This window comes from Xiphophorus maculatus, chromosome 11 (assembly GCF_002775205.1).
Source record: "Xiphophorus maculatus strain JP 163 A chromosome 11, X_maculatus-5.0-male, whole genome shotgun sequence".
Lineage (NCBI taxonomy): Eukaryota > Metazoa > Chordata > Actinopteri > Cyprinodontiformes > Poeciliidae > Xiphophorus > Xiphophorus maculatus.
This window is the reverse complement of record NC_036453.1, coordinates 17,681,867-17,701,888: the sequence shown is the minus strand read 5'-3', so window position 1 is coordinate 17,701,888 and position 20,022 is coordinate 17,681,867. Positions and strand designations below refer to the sequence as shown.

Sequence of the window (20,022 nt, the reverse complement as noted above, 5' to 3'; positions counted from 1 at the left end):
ACAAGTTAACAGTCGTATCAGGAGAAGGGATCGTTACTGAACACATTTTATAAAAATTATACAAGATTTTATGCAATTTATGCATATCCCAAATCAAACAATAAGTCATTTTACACAAAATTCACTTTAACAGTTGAAATTCTATGCTGTTGTATTTTGCTAACGTATAATTTGTTCAAAAACCATCATAGTAAAACATTATACAATTACTTTTTCAGTCTTGAATGTTTTCAGCAGATGCCATTTTAAGGAAGCCAAATGCTTCCTTAACACTTGAGGAAACATTTAGCTTTCAACGTCTTAGACAATATTTTTCTAGTTTCAACTCCAACTTTGTCTTCATTTTAACAGAAGTCCAGAAAGAAGAGCATACCCTTTGTTCTCCTTTATCTATTTACGAAAGACCAACACAACCATCATCAGCCAACCAGAACTGAAATTAATGTGAACTGTAAAGTTGCACAGTTGAGCCAACATACCTGCTTCTCCTGTTGTTTGATTGGATTGTTGAAAACTAAAACTTCTTTAGAAGAGCAGCAGCTGACAACACATTCACAGCAATGTTACTCTGTGCTAACTGGGTAATGATTATTTGCAGGGAAATCTGTGCAGGAAGTGAGAAACTGTGGATTTGTGGTTCATCCCAAATGAAGCAGTCATAGAGATTCGTGAATTCAAGAGTCACATTCACAAGATGAAGCTTCAAATTGGTTTGAATCCTACAAGCTATTTTCTTGTTTCCCTATTAACTTCTGAAAACCCCTCCAGGGGATTTTTCTTAATCACTTAACTGACTTGTTGTTGGCCAACTTCGTTGACAGCAAGATGTTTTTGTACGTAAATTATTTTTAAAATCTGAAAATAATGACATGTTCTAGATTGAAAAATCGAACAAGAGTATTTTCTTGCAATCGAGTCCCTTAAGTCTCATGTTGAATTTATTGTCCTTCAGTTAAATGGAGTTGTAAAATAATACAAACTGTCGTCGTTATCTCTTCTACATAACACACAGAACCGAAATGCTTTTTTATGAGTGCTGTTTGTAAATGTTTCCATTAGCTTTTTATAGCTTACCCACTAGGGTGAGGCATTGGCCAACTCTGGAAGAGATTATTCCTGTCCTTCTATTTCCATAAATATATTTGACTAAAAAAGGAGAAATATATGTACAAAGTCACCTTTTGTGTTATTTTTTCCTCTGTTTAATCAAAAACAAGAAGTTATTAAACTTCTACCAGCTTAAATTATTTTTAATAAAAGTCCAAAACCCTTCATTGTAATGTAGATGAGCATGTGCGCCCAATTTATTAGTTTCCTATGTTTTAAATGTCTTTGTGTTCCCTGATGCCATTACAAGTTCTACATTTCTCTTTTCAGAAAATCTCTCTACCTAATTTCATCAGAGGTCAAAGATCACCTGCAATTTCGACACATCCACTGGCTTGAGAAAAATGCTCTCTTTATGTTACATTGCACAAGTGGTGTGCTTGCAACCTGTGCACATGCTGCATAAACAAATCTTTTACTCATACATTGTAGAATTTTTAATATGAGTTCTGGAACCAAAGAAAACTGTCTGTGAAGTTATTCTTTGCAGCAAAGGAGAGTTTACACACAGAGTATGCAGCTCTGAAAAACACAAATTACACACTTTCTTTTATACAGTTAATTGTACTGGAAGAAATATGTCACATGCATGTAGAAACATCTACATACATGTGTTCTACTTGTTCCTAGATCAGAACGCTCTGGATATGCATATCAGGAAAACAATTCTAAACACGGCAACCTGTTCCAGAATCACATGATGACAACAGGGTTAGAAGAAAGTTGGTCATACAGATAATCTCCTGCTGACACGAATGACTTCATCTGGTATTGCCCCACCTGGCAACGCACAGTTCATTCAGAGAGATAAACGTCAAAAGTAATTTTCCCACCACACACATGTACACACCCCTATAGATCTTTGTTGTTGTGATTTGCAATCTGCCTGCTGCAAGCGTGTTTCCACGCCCAGCGTCCCCTAAATCTATATGCTCCATGACTGGATCAAGTTGTTCATCAGCATCACGTAAAGTTATTTTTAAATATTTCTGTTAAGTTCCAGAGCTGAGTCAGCAAGCATGGATAAGAGCAAGTTTGAGTGTTCATGTGACTCGGTTTCTTTGTGTTGAAATTACAGCAGAAGGGAGAACGCAGGCATACAGGCGGTGGCCAAAGTACACTTAGCGTGAGATAAGATGAGTGTCTAATGCATGTGTGAAAAATAAAATTGAAAAAAAGAGCGAAATATACATGCAAAAACACAAACATGATTTAGCTGGCAGTTGGTGAATGTAGCTCCTTGCATATGAGCAACAAACAAGCATTCCTCATCAGATTACTGCAGAGGGCTCAGAGACCCACTCATGCAAACCCACACAGGCGCTTTCTCACTGTGTGTATCCAACTCAAACATTTATCCACTGCTCATTGCCCCCCAACAATAACCCGCCTCCAACAGCCCTGATGTGACCCCTCCGTCAGCGGCGGGAAGCTGAAGGGCAGACACACAGTTCACATGACTTTACAGACTCTTTTTTTTGTTGTTGTCATTTTTGTTTGTCTGTCGGGAAAATGAACAAGACATATGTAATCAATCATCATGAATATGCCATTAACTCACCTGTTTTTTTAAAAAAAAAAATTCTATGCTTTCTTTCTTTCTGTCACTCATTCTCTCTTGTTTCTCCTTCAGTGTGATGCAATCAATAACGTAGAAAAGTGACTGTGCTGAACACACAGGCCAATTCTCTTGTCCCCTCTCCCTCCCTACCATTGCCCTCTTTCCCTCCCTCGCTCCCTCCCTCCGTTGCTCTGCAGCTTTTCTCTCCTGTCCTGTCTTCTCTCCCTGTGCTTGAATGGAGAGGCCGGGTCCTCTGGAACCTGCGCCCCCCTTGCAGGGTGCAGAACCCGTTGCTGGGGTTCCTGCTGCCAAGATGGAAGCGCCTCCTGTGGATGAGGGGGCAACATTTGCCAGCTCCAAGCTGTTTTGGTGTGCGTGTGTGAAGCGTTGGCTGCCTCTGGCCTACAGAGAGGAACTTTATCACGTCTTACGACTCACAGGCCCCCTGGTGAGTAGACGGAAACTTAAGTGTTGCTCTTTAATCTGCACAAAACTGCGATTGCAGTAACTTTTCCTGATTTGATTTAATGTGTGCTGTGCTGTTCATAACCCAATTTAATAGTGCAATCATTTGTGAATATTTTATGCGTGCTAAAAGTAAAAAAAATGCTTCTGCTTATCGAATAGAAGCATAATTAGCCCAGGGCTGCTAATTTCACATGAATTGCTATCTAACTTCTTTACTTTTTAGTTGCCTGGATGCAGTTAGTGGCAGTAGCTAAATCAGTCCGAACTGTGTTTCTACAGCTGCTGTCCCGGATTCTGAACTTTCTCCTGCCGTTTGTTATCACCATTTTTTGCGGTCACATTGGAAATGCAGAGTTGGCGGGATATGCCCTTGCCTCAGCGGTATGAAATTGTTCTTTTGCAAGATTAACAATGCCATAAAGTTGACGTGTGCATGAGTGTGTGTGTTAAGATGATTAGAAAATATGACAGGTGTCTGAATTGTTAGCAGTTCTTGACAGAACGCGTCTTTCTATTGACAGGATTCAATCTGTGGATTTTAAGATGTCATCAAATAAATCTTAGAAAATTATGCTTAATTTTAAGTTCCAGTTTGTTCTCTTTCTTTCTATGTTTTGATCAAGGTTTGTTTTCTAGTGAAGTTGAGAAATAAGATTTCAGTTTTATTGTAGGACATAAAGGGGCTTCTAATGCAAGCAATTTCCAAACTTGTGAAAGTTCTCCAGAAGTTTTCCAGAGCCGTTCAAGCTCCTCCAAAGAAAGATTCAGTTTATGTCATTTATTTACAAAAATAAGGTTTACTCAATATTCATAGAGTGATCATTCAAAGGTTTGGTGATAAAAATGTGTTAAATAGTCTAAAAACACCCAGCTGGGCAACACAGGGCACCAGAATGCATTATGGGAAAGAAAGAAACCCGGCAAAATCAGCGTTACTTCGGCATTTATGGGCTTCCTAATCAATGCTGGAGGCCAAGCGTTTTCCCTGAAGGTTCTCTTTCCACACATAAAGCAGCAATGCTACAAAACAACAACGGTTTAAGAACAGCTTGAGAAGCACTTTAATGTCTGGACTTAGGCCGCCAAATTCACTAGAACTCCATCTAATGGATCAAGGGGCTCCACAGATCACAAGGCTGACCAGTGGAGGCCCCACTTTGCAACTTGCAGGACTTCAAGGATCAGCTGTTAACATCTTAGCGCCAGATACCACAGTGCACCTTCAGAGGTCTGGTGAAGTCCACCTCTTGGACATGTTAAGGCTGCTTTGACAGCAAAAAGTGGTCACGATGTTTTGCCTGACTGGTGTGTTTCAAAAAATAATTTTGTTCTTAACATGTGGAATTGCATAGAACTTTATAATACATAAAAATAGTCTGATGAAAAAATGACAGCAGCTTATACTTTGCTTCAATTGAGCAAATAAATTTGAAATTCTTTTTAAACTATTCTTTCTGAAATATTTTCTCTAATGAGTTTAAATGGCTACAAAGCTCAAGGTGGTTTGTGGCAGGTAGACGATGCTGGTCAGGTTTAATGTTTTAAGTCCTCTAATAAGTTTGTTTCTGATTGGAGATGAAAAGGGCATCGCTCCACAGATAACAAAACAATAATAATAAGTGGAACATTTTTTTTTCTTTTAACGTTGCAGCAATCAAACTCTTCTTAGAATTACTGACCATTTTTTTATGTTTCCACTGGTAATTTGATGATGAGCAACAAGTCTTGTAAATTCAAAACAGGACTCTGGCTGGGAAACTCCAAAACATTAATATTACATCCAAAAACCATGGTGTTAAAAATCCAACCGAAACATGCCAGGCATGAACAATTTTCAGTCTAAATTTACACGCGATGTAGAGAAAGTAATGCATCATTCATGTCAAAATATTTCATTATGGTTAATATTGGTGTCCTTGTTGATCTGCTAGCAAATTTTAATTATTGTAAATTTGTACCGAGTTGTGTATTATTGTCGCCAGAGTACTTTTGGGTTTCTTGATGTCCGAGGGTTTGCATGTTAGACGTACAGAATACGATGTGTCAGTGGCTGAGTGGGATTTGCATTACACATTAAAAGAGATCTAAAACAGCGGAAAGAAGAAGGCAATTAAATTGACAAATTAAAATAGTTAAAGAAACACGATTTATCCTGGTTCATGGCTGCATGTACAGTATCTTCCTGTCTCCATTCTTCCGTGGCAGTCATTAACTTTGCTTGTGTGCCATTTTGTACAAGACACATAAAACACTGGCTTCTGTCAACATCTGTGCAAAGGGTAGATACACACATTTCAGACTTAGTTGAGCTCAGAATTATTGAAATTTAAGTTTGAAATAATCTTTTAATCCTACCAACGTGTTTCTTCAGGTTAAAATAACATTTATTATTGGAGTGACTCTGTCAGATTGTTAAACCTGACAAAGTACCTGTAAAGAGAGCTAAGCATTAGGGTTATGGCACGGAGACCTTTCAGACTCAATGCCTTATGATATCATTACCTCTCTGCAACGGTCAGAATATCAGTGGAAATAGGCAAACAGCTGGGCGCTTGTAATGTAGTCCTTTTACTCCACCTATTGAGAATTGTATAAATAATTGCTGACATGCCTCTATTGGAAAAATTACGTCAAATCTAGATTGTTTTATTTTTTGGGAAATGTGTTTCTAATTTCCTATCAAACAATTTAATGGATAAACAAGAATTTAAATGAATTTGAATCTGACAAGGGTCTGAATGATGTTGGGGTTAAAGGTTGCAGTTGCAGCAGTGATGCTCATGCCTATAATTTTTCTAGTTCCCCAATACTCCACTCATACCAGCCACACAGCCCTTAAGGCATGTAACTTTTATAAACTATAAGAAAACAATTTAAAAGAGAAGAGCCTAAGTTTATAAGACTTCCCAGATTTATTATATTTGCACATTATTGTAAATATGTGTATTCTTACGACCTATTCACCTCTGAGTAATTTGTATTAAACTTAAACTGAGTTTGCAAAGTTGATAACAAAACATCTTTCAATTGTAGGCAAAATCTAGATATTTGCGTGAACGTCAGATCTAATGTAAAACGTCTCATAACCTAGTTTTGTTGTCTGTTGCTTTAGACGATCAACGTGACAACAACTGCAACAGGCTATGGCCTGACGATGGCGTGTGATACTCTCATTTCTCAGGTGACCGAGTGCTCCGTCGGTGATTCATTGCGCTTGAAACCATCCACTGAAACGTCCCTGTTTTGCAGACATATGGCAGCAGGAACATGAAACGTGTGGGAGTTATTCTACAGAAAAGCACCCTGATCCTGCTGATGTTTTGTCTGCCTTGTTGGGCTCTCCTCGTCAACTCCCACAATTTACTGCTCCTTCTTCAGCAAGAGCACGAAGTGGCCCGGTATATCCTGCAGCTCTGATATCTTTACACTCTGTCTGGGAGAAACTGTGGTTTAGAACATAAAATACAAAAAAAGGCTTATCTTCATCTTCAGGGCCAAAGCTGGAATCCTTATCAGTAAAACTGACAGCTAAATTATCTTTAAGCTGTTTATTATTTAGCTTTCTATGTGCCTTATCATTGGACTAAATCTAGTAAGACCCCAAGTGAAGATTTCTATCTTTTTAATTCATTTATTACATTTACAATAAAGATTTAAAAACATAATTTTCATTCTGCAGAAAATTTTCTTATTTATGAAAAGTCAAAAATATAACTGTGTTTATGGCACTTGTTGAAAAGTTGTTTTTTTTTCTTTTGCAACATTTCAGAATTGCCCACCTTTACGTGATGGCGTTTCTTCCTGCTGTTCCAGTGAGTACAATGAACTAAACGTGTCTATTTCTATTTAAATATAAACTAAATACATGTTTAAAAAGTATGTATTTAGTCAGTAAAGCAATTCAGCAGAAGCACTAAAAACTGCAGTTTTACCAAAAATGTTCCACAGTGGGGAAGCTGTAGTCAACGTGCCGTCCTGTGTTAGATTTCCACAATATATTCTTTCATATTGAGGCCAAAAAGTTTTACTTTGGTCTCATCTGTACAGGACACCTTCTTCCACCTGCTTTCTATTTCATACAAAGCTTGTGGTGACCTTTCTTTCAACAATGACTTTCAAGTGTATCAACACTTCTTGCCTTTCTTCCATACACTCCAAATTTTAACATCTGACCTGTAAATCTCTGCGGCTCCTTTAGGTTTAGCATGGGACTCCTAAGCCCATTCTCCATTGTCTAGTCTCAATCTAACCGGTTAATGTCTGGTTTGCTTCTAGCCAAGTTGAGTTTATCTCCACTAAACGTGAGAGTAAATATGGGCATGAACCTGAGCGGGAATGTGGGATTCTGGTTGAAGTTCAGATGATGCAATTTTGCACATGTATCCTTGGGTGCCAGCAATCTCTCTGTATATTTGTTTGTTGTGAGTTGCTTGTTTCACCTGACAATGCATGTGCTGTTCTACCACAGTAGATAAGAAAGGTTTGGACCTGAAGGTTTGACGGTAGAATTATTAATTTGCAGCTCGCCATCTCGTCAACTACTACGGCCTCACGTTTGAAAATGATGGTGGAGATGTAGTTGTTTGAGGAGTTTCCAAGGTCCGGCCTTTGCTCATCTAGTGACGTAAATCACGGGCCAATCAGCTGTCAATAAAAATCCTTGTGCGTAATACATGGCTTGTACCCCCCTTGAGGTGGTTATGAAAAATGGGGAGGAACCATGGTGGACCTGGTAATAGAGACGTGGCTTTCGATAATCTTTGCCTGGGTTGACATTAGGTAGACGGCCATATCTTGGTAGTGTTTTGAAGGTAATTGATTGTACTTGATGTTATTGCATGTTACCTGAGTAAAAAGATCTGAATACAGATTCTGACTTTGTGCTGGTCAACCACACAAGATGCCAGACGAAAACACCGAAGCCTGTAGTTGGATGTGACAGAATGCTAAGAGAGTTCTCGGGTTAGAAAAAGAAATCATTTGCCATTTAAATTGTAGGGCTTTACACAATTTGCAGGTGTCCAAAGTTTTGCGGGTGTACTTAGTTTTTCTGCAAGGAGAGTCTGTGGTGTGTGGTTTCATACAAAAAAGAATACAAATCTCCATGCTAAATTTGTAAAAAATGTGTAGAATCAGGTGAAAGCCAGCTCATTCATACATGAAATCTTCCGAACTTATGGGTGCATTTTCTTTTTACCATGGCTGTGGGATCATGCTTAAAAACAAAGTAAAGCTTAGAATAGTCGGAATTTGTTGGCTTGATAGTTCTGCCATTCCTGTTTATCTTTTCATTCTTATTTCTAATGAACTAAGATAATCCAGCAGTTGAATAATACGATTATTCAACTGCACACTGAGATGGATAAGAAACACAATTTCCTTTTAAAAAGTTGGTGCTGGGGGCTAAATTGTTACCATCATGGCTGACTTTCAACAAAAATACCAAGCTCTTTTTGCCATCTACGAATTTAAAGCTTTTTAATTAACAAACTGATTTTGCCTCATTTAAAAACTCTGCTGCAATTTGGAGGCACAAAAAATATGAGCGGACAGAAAGGACAGTTAATGACCTCCTGAAGCACATTAGCCTGTAAGAGTGAAAATATCACAACCAGTTCAAGAAAATGACTGTAGAGTTTACTCTTGAATGTTTAGTTTTCCCAAGTTTATTCCACTTTATATGCATTTCATATTTTATTCTAAGATATATGACATTAAAACAGTACTGTGGGAGCTTTATTAATATGACCTACTTATGCACTTAACACTAAATAAAGCATTTGAAATTCATAGATCTCAATATTATTATAAAATTGTAATGTTTTAAAGATACTGTACACCAGGAGATATGTGAGATTAGTCATATAAAAACCAACTTTTGTCTCTTTTTGTTCCAGGCTATGTTTTTGCATCAGCTGCAGGTTTCTTATCTACAAAACCAGGTACATTCCCAGAAAAAGTATTCTTCTGCTCAACTACCTTATATCTCAAAATCTGAGTTTGTGGAAACTTGTTAAGGGAAAACCTTTCAACCTGTTTTGATAGTTTAACTGTATTTCTTCTCTGATCCTGTCTTCGTTTCCCTTTGCTGATTTTATTGGTTTACCTAGTTTATTGGTGCCACAGTTTTCTACTAAACTTTCTATTTTGCTATCTATCTTCATGATGTCATACCTGGTACTCAAGTCCTCCCTGACTGGTTTATCAGTCAGGGATAACATTATGATATTTGATTTGACTAAATGATCCATTAATATTGAATCTTGTTGGATAATTTCTTTGATGTACATTTTTCTTATACATGTGATATTGCTTGATATATTTATTTTCCATTTCAGGTTTTATGGCCAGCCAGTGTTTGAAAATTGTCACTGCAGACTGCCTTTCTAATTATAACTTCTATGTTTTTGTATCTATTAGGGAATCATTCTACCTCAGATGTACACAGCTGCAGTAGCCAACATTTTGAACTTGGGGATCAATTATCTTCTTATTTCTGAGCTCAAGCTGGGTGTAACGTAAGTGTGCGTAACATTTCCTGCCTTTGAAATTTCGATGGACTTTGTATTGACTGATAAGGTATCAAACCTCGGGAATCAGAACAGATAAAATACATAATCAATATCATCAAAAGAGCAGGAAGTCAGAGAGAAAGGGAAGATATGGGCTTATGCATTCAAGAGAAGGATTTTTTCCCCTGCATTTTATCTTACGCTTTGTCTTTGAAGGGTAATTAGTTTTTTTGTTCAGACTGAGTCAGCAGTTCACTGATGTTTATTATTTTTGATCTTTATTTAGAGAGAAAGGGTCAGAATAGGGCAAAAAACAGACAAGAAAGAAATGTTACGGCTCATTCCAGATTCCAGCTGGACAAACATTTGATTCATCAGCAATTTGACCAATCGGGCCTCCCTGTTCGGGTCACGTCTCCCCACTCCTCACTTGCTCCATATCAACCAGGGACACCTGCTAAGGGCCTATTGAACGATCTTACTGTTCCATTATGTGCAATTCGCAGTGTATGTTTTTCCTCTGTATGGTGCTGCAGAGATACGCTTGTACAATTACATCTTTTAACCGTCTGCCGTAAACCAGATTAAGAAATAAATCCGTTCTGTCTTGTGTGTGTTTGCAGTGGATCAGCAGCTGCCAACAGCCTCTCTCAGATCATCATTTGCCTTCTGTTGTTTGGCTACATCAGGTGGAAGAAGCTCTATAAGCAGACATGGGGAGGTAAGATCAAGAGGCTCTTTTATCAATAGACTGTCACAAAAATATACTTGGATTGTTTATTTCTGTTAATTCTGATGATTATGGATTAAAGAAATATATTTTTTTTTCAATGTTTTGCCTGAATTACACCATTGTTATGTGGCATGGAGGTGATGAGCATGTAGATCTGCTGAGTTATTAGATGCTTTCAGCTTCTCTGCATTGACTATGGAGTCTCAGAGGTGGACAGAGTAGCCAAACATTTGTACTCAAGTAAGAGTAGAACTACTTCAGCATATTTTTCCTCAAGTAAAAGTAAAAAATAGCCGTCCAGCAAATTACTCAAGTAAGAGTAAGCAAGTATTTGGTAAAAAGTCTACTCAAGCCCTGAGTAGTTGATCACATTATCAATCATTTAATATTTAAAAATGACACAATCAGACAGACTAAATTGTAAAGTTAAGTGAAAACTTTGGTATTCTAAGGATCAAAATGACAGATTTTAAGGACAATAACTGCAGCTTCTGAAAGGAATAGAAGCTTCAGTTATAATCATTGCTAATACATCATTTCTACTCCATTTTTTCCTTTCGCCTAACTTTCCATTGATACATTTGATAGTTTCCCTCCTGGTAAAATGTTTGTTTGACTATCTACTGTTTTCCAGATGATTCTGTGGAATGTGGCATATGATTTCTATTTAAAAAATGTTTTTTTTTTTAAAAAAAAAAAACAAAACTATTCTTATGTAATCACATTTTTTCCCTCAAGTTTAGTTAATTTTATTAATCAAAATGTATGTCTAAAATTAAAATATAAGACCCTGACAGACTAAAAATATTACAGATTTTCATCTGGGTTAATGGAGTCATGCTTTTTGCTAAGAACCTGGATAAAATTCTTTGCAGGTTGGTCCACTGAATGTCTGCAGGGCTGGGGTTCCTACATGAAGCTGGCCGTTCCCAGCGCATTCATGATCTGCTTTGAGTGGTGGGTCTGGGAGGTTGGAGGCTTTCTTGCAGGTATGTCTTGTATTTTTTCTTTTACACGATTGCATCATAATTTTGCCGGGAAATGTGCAAAAACGTCTTGGCAGACCTGGTGAGAGTTTCTGTAAATTGGTTGGTTTCTTGGAATGGAGCAATGATTCCCATCCTGTGGAAATCTTTAATGTGTAATATCCATCCATCCATCCATTTTCTGTTCACCCTTTGTCCCTAATGGGGTCGGGAGGGTTGCTGGTGTCTATCTCCAGCTACGTTCCGGGCGAGAGGCGGGGTCACCCTGGACAGGTCGCCAGTCTGTCACAGGGCAACACAGAGACATACAGGACAAACAACCATGCACACACACACACACCTAGGGAGAATTTAAAGAGACCAATTAACCTGACAGTCATGTTTTTTGGACTGTGGGAGGAAGCCGGAGTACCCGGAGAGAACCCACGCATGCACAGGGAGAACATGCAAACTCCATGCAGGGAATCGAACCCAGGACCGTCTTGCTGCAAGGCAACAGTGCTACCAACTGCGCCACCGTGCAGCCCTAATATGTAATATGATTTATACATACAGAGAATAAAATTAACAAAAACATTTTAATCATTGTATGTTGCTTTTACACATATTCCATGAACACATAAGTCTGTTCATGGAATAAAACTCAACTAAAGAAATAAAGTAAATTTACCATATTGGCTCAATTTATTTATTTAGAAATGTGCTTTGCCTGTACAAATATTAATTCTTCACAGTAAAATTTTCAGGTAGATGCATCATCCTGAAATTAGGTTTTTTTTGTACATTCTTTTTATTGAGAAAGGTGTATCCTACTTGTTGTATTGATTTAGTTTTGCACCGGTCCAGTAATATTTGTTGTACTTGCTGACATGCTCTTTCCCAAACTGTTATACTCAAACCCAAAACTTTCGATTATTTTTAGGTTGGCTTGGAGAAGATGACCTGGCTGCCCAGCATCTGATGGTAGAAATAGGAGCCATAACATACATGGTACGCATTATCAGAAAGAAATGATCATGGTTATAAGCGTTTGAGAACCGGGTCTTATTTACAAACATAACCTGGACTGAGTAATATATACTGTCTTGCAGTTTCCTTTAGGTATCCACGCTGCAGCCTGTGTGCGTGTGGGGAATGCTTTGGGAGCCGGCAACACATCAAGAGCCATAATCACCTGCAAAGTTGCCTTAGTTCTTTCAGGTATGAAGATACATATTGCAAGCACTTATAAGTTAATTATGAAGTGGCAGGAATCTGATACATTGCTTTAAGAACATGTGACATGCACAAATAATCAGCCATTGATTGATACATTTGATGTGTATTTGATGATGATTACTCTTGACGATTTTAATGCTTGTGTTCAACAATACGGCTCGTTTGCTGTTCCCAACAGTTAGTTACTTTATCATGTTTTTATCATGTTAAGCACTTTGAACTGCCTCTTTGCTGAAATATGCTACATAAAGAAACTTGACTTAAAGGTTTTTTCAGTGTTTAGCTTCATCTTCTTCAACCAGTTTCTTCTGTATCTACCACCACAGGATAATGCTACAACCACCACATTTTACTGTGGTGCATTCAGTGTTAGGCGTAGTTTTCTGTCACAAATTACTTTTCTTTATTCCACATATTTCTTGGGTTACTTGAAAGGCTCCCAGCAAACTGCAAACTGGATTCCTTATTGGTTTTGTTTTGTCAATCTTCTGTATATTTGTGAAATGTGCGACTAAACAAATCCCCCATACCTAACTCAATGATGCTTTGTTTTGGTCTGTCACATGAACACCTCTAAAGTTATAGTTTATAGTTATAGTTTGTGGTTTGAAATTGACAAAAAGTGGAATTAATGTTAGTGAAAAACATTTTCAAAGTCTCTAAATTAAACAGCTCTGACACATTCCTACTGGAAGGAAACTGCTTGTGTTGTATCCAACACATATAATGATTATGATAATTGCGCGTCTCTTAACACCAATCTTGAACAATTTGCAAAGTGTCGTATCTTTTCTTTGCACCACAGGAGTGCTGGCTCTGTTCCAGGGGTTCATCCTTGCTGGCTGTAAGTCCGTCGTTGGCTACATATTTACCTCAGACGAGTGAGTCTTCAAACCAACACACACATTCATTCCCATGCAGTGAATAAGCCGCTCTGTTTTGATGAGCTCACCTTGTCTTCTGCAGCAAAATTGTGCAGCTCGTGTCAGACAACCTGACAGTTTACATATTTCTTCAGTTCCTTGATGCACTTCTGGTATGTTTTACTTTTGTGTTTTATTTTAATTAGAATTTTTTTCTGTCAGTAAAATGTTTTTTTTGTTGTTGTTTATTTTTGGGGATCCTTCAGTGTGTCTGCTCAGGAATTCTTGTTGGATGTGGGATGCAGAAAATCGCAGCCCTGTCAAATTTGATATTTTACTACCTCATCGGCCTACCTGTCGGAATAGCACTGATGTTTTGGGCCAAGCTGCGAATATTAGGTAATTTGTTCTTAAGCATATTTTCTGTCCATATCACCACATCAAAAATGCCCAAACATTTTGCAACTGGTGCAGAGACTGCTGGGTGTTTTGTGTGGAACCTTAAGATAGGAATGACCAAAAATCTTGTTTTCCCCAGACATGTTCACGTTGTGTTCAGCGCATCCGTCAGCTTTCTGTTATTGTTGAAAATGTCAAGGTTTTCATTGTTTGACCAATAGACAGACTCAACTTGACTAGTGCGATACACGGAAGACCACAGCCCTTTTCTTAAATCCAATGTCATCTCCGAGGTGCTCCCTAGAGGCTGGTTTTGATCCAGTCATAGGCAAGATGCTTTATGGACAAACCACAAAATAAATGTCTTTCATACCATTCTGGTAACAACAAATGGGTGGCAGAATGAACTGTGCACATAGCTGTTACTGCTCAACTTTCTAAGCTAAAAAAGACAAAATGTTAGGGATGCACCAAATTTGATATGTGATACTGCTACTATGGCAGTGTTTATCGATAATCACCAATATAACAGAATTAGATACATTGCCCTATGCTTTCTGCTTCTGTGTAATCCCCCACAATCCTTCCCTGCATCACAATCACTGTCACATGACTCAATAAATACCACATAACCAGTCCCCTAAACACAAACAAATGGCAGCAAGATGTAAATAAAATTGGTTGTTCATTTTGGCTGAGATTTCGGACTGATACTGATATGTTAAAAAATGACTGACATTGGCCAATACCCATGTTGATTGTTTCACCAAAGTGTTTTATTGCTGGGCCAAGTGTCCTCTTTTTTTGGATATTAAAATATAACGACCACACCGTACGTTTTTACAGTAAACTGAAAACGTCTGGGTTCTGCCTTGTAGAGAGTGAAACCTGAAGACACGATTCTCAACTGGAAACATGTTGAATCCTCCATCTGAGTCTGAGACGTCGTAAATGAACAAATAAAATCTTGCTGTCGTAAAGGCGATGGACAGACTTATTGGAGTTTTGTCTGCAGGAATGAGGGTAAAGAAAGTTTGTTGTGGTAAAGAAAGAGCCAAGCTGAACGGTAGCGCTGTTGATTTACTGGCCTGTCGATTTTGCAATTTTTGTCTGTGGCTTTTCTGACTAAAACAAACATCATGGAAACAAGTGGCTGTATTGAGCTTCCTCCACAGGGTGCCTGTCTTTAGCTTGATCAGTTTTATCAAACGTTGTCCGCGTCAGGAAAGCATTTTTGTTAGATGAAGCAAACAGACGGATGCTTAAAGGCCAGATTTAATCCATTCAGTGATTCCCTCATGGTAATTTTATAGTAGCAGAAACAATAATTGAGATTTTGAGTATCATTCTGCAGCATGCAGTCACACTAAATTTACTTTACATTAATCAGAGTGTTGCCCTATTTTCTTGCATTTTCTTTACAATTGTCAGTACATGCATACTGAATGACCAGCTCCTAAGAAATAAATTGGAAATTATGTTCGATGCTGATATTTAAGCTCAGAGATATTTGCAAAGTCCATCCACCACTCTTCCAACCATTCATCATTTTTCTTCCCTGCAGGCCACAATTTGCCTCCTACTTTTTGCTTTCCACTTAAATCAGACCTACACAGAGCAGCATCACTCCTCTGACCTTGTGAAATAAGATGATTAGAGTCTCTGTCAATATTTCCTTTGTTAAGCAATTAGGAACATCGTCAAAAGCGTTAGGAAAGTGTGTTGGACGTACATATATTTCAGACTTTCTGCTTTCATCTTCTAACTGAAGGCAAATGCTCTTTAAAGTAACTCAAACAATGGATTTGGAGTTTAGTGTATCTGTAAATATTTGTTTTGTTAAATAGATACAAAAATAGGCCCAAGAGCTGAAATAGTGTCATGATGAGTATTTCTGTTTGATTCAAGAATAAATCATCTCAAATAACTCATTTGGTTACTTTCCTTTACCTAACTCAAAACTTGCTGCACAGCGTAGTAATTATTTGTCATGTACGCTAATCTGTCTTTTCAGGCTTGTGGCTCGGTCTCCTAATTTGTGTTTTCATCCAGACGGGTTTCTTTCTTGCTTTGATCTTTAAAGCTGACTGGAAAAAAGTGACGCAGAAGGTGAGCTATTCTCTTCTTTCATTATAGACGTATACAAATGTTCAAATAAGAAGTAGATTCAATTAAAAAATATATGTATATTTTGAGGTCAAACTAAACTGTGATATACATGTTGGACCTTCATTTATGCTTTTTAAGCAAAGAGTATCATTTTTCGATCTGTTGTCTTTCCATACCGATGTTTTTTTCTTCTGTACCAAGTTTTTTTTGTTACTATCAAATTTGTTCTATGGTTTTAGTTTGGTTTGCTCTCTTCCATTTGTACCAACGGAAGAGAGCAACTTCAATTTACCATTGCTACTTCATAAAAAACACTAATTACATACCCGTGTACTTCAGGTTTTGCTTATCTGTTTATTCCTCTTATTCATATAACATTTAATGATTACATCAACGTACATAAAAACAATCATTCTCAGACTCTGCAACACATTTGTCAGAAGGATGAGTCCTATACTCACATCAGGAAATTACTCCAGTGAGGAAATATTTATTTAAATAAGACTTTATTGACCAAACAAATTATTACATGCAATCGGTGATTGTATCTATTAACTCTGAGGTCAATTTCCTGAAGTTTATTTGAAGCAGAAGAAGGGCAAACAAAAATAAAACAATTTTAAGTCAAAATAATGTTTTAGAATCTTAAGCCAATGATATTCTAAGGCAAAAATAATAATAAAAAAATCATAAACTATGTGGAACCTTAATATATATATATATATTATGTAATTACTGCTTTGTGTGCTGTAATTTCCTTTTGGACACATGTCTGAGGATTTATTTAGCGATAATAATTTAATTTCAAAGTGTAAACACAGTGAAATGATCACTAGTTAATAGCTAAAACACCTTTGTTTTAGCTGTATTCAAGTTTAAATAAGCTTAAACAGTTTATTTAAGGTTTGTTTATAATCTGACTGAGTCAATTCCCTTTTGGAAAAGAATGTTCTTGCAAATGAAAGGTCAGATATGATGTTCATGGCAACTATCAATCAATCAATCAAATTTTATTTGTATAGCACATTTCAGCAGCAAGGCATTTGAAAGTGCTTTACATCATTACAAACACAGAAACTACACAGGTGATCAAACCTAAACTAATAAAAACAAAATAACTGTTACCAAATCATAAAAGAAATTTACAGGACTCACAAAAAGGTAAAGTAGATTTAGAGCAGATTACAGAAAATTACTCTATATCCTCAGTTATGAAAGCAGGGATAAAACTTCTAGCTTGCAGCAACACATCACTGCACGGTTGATAAGAAATGTTTTCCTTTCAGATCAGAATAGATCAGCTACCAAACGATCAAAAGTGCAAAAGCATAAAAATGCAAAGTCATGAAATGGCGAACATCTTTTAAAAAAAGAGAAAAAAACCATTTTGTAACGTTTATTCAAAATGTGGATAATTATGACAAAACACTAGTCTACTCACAATTCACACTGAAGTTGTTCCGCGTATAACTATTATTTTTGTAATTAGATCTTTTATTATTTACTGGATCATTTTTTGTAAATGACAAGTTTGGATTAACGTTTGTATTTGTGCCTAACTGGACATCTCGTCAACATGCTTTAGGCTCAGAGGCGAGCTGGGAAAACTGTGGTTGTGGCCCCAGTGCGTCCTGTTAGTGCCGTTCTAAATGAAGCGATCTTACCGGATGTCATTGTCTGCCCAGATTCAGTAGGTACACACTTCTCTCTGAAGCTTTGACCTACCCTGTATGCAAACCTCGCATTTTCTATATTTTATTTTGTTATCCTAAAGGCCCAAGAAAAGAGTGAAGCAGCTCTCAGAACAGAGGGCTACAGTCGGGTTAATACCCAAGATCAGGAGCTGAAAGGAGGCCGTGAGTCAGAGGAAAGTCACACCAATGCTGCAGTAAATGAGGCAGACGCAGAAAAGAGCAAAGAATCATCTGACTCCAAAGCTGCAGAGAAGCTCTCCACCTCTCAGCTGATCATGCGTCGGGGACTAACTTTGCTGTTCTCAGTTCTTATTTTGATAACAGGAGTTGTATTCCAAATTGCTTTTCCTGTAGCAGCACCCAGTGCCCAGAGTGTGGCCAACGCCACCTTAGACTGGGTTAATTTCTCCACTCCTACCCCACTGGATGCACTGAACCTGACCACAAGCTTGTGAGCTTCTTGGAATGGAGACCCCTGCTGACAACATGTGGTTACTGCACCGGCTCCATGCAGTGGGGAGAAGAAGAAGAAAAACGCCTTACTGGCCAACTGCTGAGTGAATCCACAGAAGCCAGCAAGCGATATGAAACTCCACTGACTATGAAGAACCAATGTTTTGAAGTAAAGATCTGGTTTTAGCACTCTCAGTCAAAAGTACATGGCTGTACTGTGGTGAGGAACATTGATCCAAATTCCTCACCAGCACACTAAGTATAAAGTGCCAAATGCGCTGCTATCAGTGACGTGCGGTGAGGTTCATGACTGGTGAGGCTCCACCACAGTCAGATGTACAAATCAAAAATCAAATATGGAAGCTATATTTTAATTTTGACCATAACTAATTAAAGCTTCTAACAACATAATAGCAAGAGAGATAAAAGAATGTGTAAAAAGGTAATTTTCTACAATTATTTGGATGTTTTCATTGGCTGACCTCTCTTTTCTGATTAAAATTGAAAATTATGTGTAATCCGACCTTTATTTTATATATACATGTACTGTATATCTCTGTCATTCGGTTGTAAAACGAAAAAAAAAGTTGTTGTTTCTCATTTACCTTTCATTATCTAAAATCTGGCAGCCAAAGAGAGTGGCTTGAGCAGTTCCGTTTGTCTGTATCCCCCCCACCCCTGACAGTTTTCAGTCTTTTCAGTGTGTAGAAGAAGAGCACCTGTTGCTCGTTGTGTCTATGATGCTCGGCACTGCCCCCTATCACGGAGGCATGGTACTTCCTGTCTCGCTCCGCGCATTTTCACTGAACATTTATGGTCGATCAGAAAGACTAAATATTCCACAAACATTCATTAAATTTATCAAACAGACTGTGGAATGTCAATATATGTAGAAAATGTGTAACTACACAAGTACATTGGAATGTGCCAATTCATTCAGTTGTGTGATACAGCGACCCCAAAGGTCACTTTTCAGTCTTTGTCTCCTCTGGACTACTTAATTTTTTTTTTTTACTAATTGGAACATAGTTTTTAACTTTAAAAACTTGAAAATTCAAATTTGCTTTAATTTTCTCCAAATTTATGATTACAACAATGGCGTTTAAAATGGTTTTGCTCTTCAAGGCCTGGGTAAAAAGTAAAAAAAAGGTAAAAAAAACTTTAGATTTTTTATTTATAAATTGACTTTTGTTTTAATTATTGAAACCAACAAGAATATTAATTTAAAGGTTTATTTACTTTTCTGAATTTTGGCATTTTGGACCTCCATACAAATTTGGCACGAACATATTATTGATTTGATTTCTGTGTGAATTGCCCTGTATAGTAAAACCTTAACCCTTAAGTAATTTTATCATGCTTTAGAGAACTAAACATTGAGTGTAAATATGTATTTTGTACACATGGAAAAATTACCTGAACAGATGTAAATACGTATCACTCAATAATATGTTAAATAATGGTTTTATTTTTGTGTCATTATAAATTTGTTCTGAGTTTTGTCTTGGCATGATTGACTAATTAAAAACATTTCAATTGAACAATGTGATTGTGTGAACATTTTATGAACATTACCAATAAAAATAATGAAGTCAATCAAGAGGAATTAGGGATGATGAAGTACTAAAGTCAGACAGGTGTGACACTATATGATTAGTTTTAAATAAATGTGGCAGTTTTTGGTATTGTCTAAAGGCACTGACATCAGAAAATACAAAAAAAATGCATGCGTCATGGCTTCTATGATGGTTAGACAAAAGACTACCTCCATTTTATTGATGAAAACTGAATTTCAACTATTGATTTCGAAATTAGGACTCATCATCACATAAGCGCAGGCTAGACGTTTCCCAACAACATGACACAACAAATAAGGTAGCATCATTTCTTAAGCGACCGTGGTACACCATGTCTCTGAA

The 20,022-nt window shown here is 37.3% G+C and overlaps 1 protein-coding gene across 1 annotated transcript; it reads left to right on the top strand.

The window, feature by feature from the left end:
- The first annotated feature begins 2,811 nt into the window (after window positions 1-2,811).
- On the top strand, window positions 2,812-19,644 carry LOC102235492 (multidrug and toxin extrusion protein 1-like). The gene is made up of 17 exons (XM_005805845.3): window positions 2,812-3,116; window positions 3,416-3,517; window positions 6,249-6,317; window positions 6,386-6,534; window positions 6,906-6,948; window positions 9,034-9,078; window positions 9,557-9,654; window positions 10,272-10,369; window positions 11,257-11,370; window positions 12,290-12,357; window positions 12,459-12,567; window positions 13,391-13,466; window positions 13,552-13,621; window positions 13,715-13,847; window positions 15,862-15,956; window positions 17,542-17,646; window positions 17,731-19,644. Exons 1-17 carry the CDS (start codon window positions 2,904-2,906, stop codon window positions 18,103-18,105), a joined length of 1,962 nt encoding a protein of 653 aa, XP_005805902.1. The 5' UTR covers window positions 2,812-2,903; the 3' UTR covers window positions 18,106-19,644.
- The last annotated feature ends 378 nt before the right edge of the window (window positions 19,645-20,022 follow it).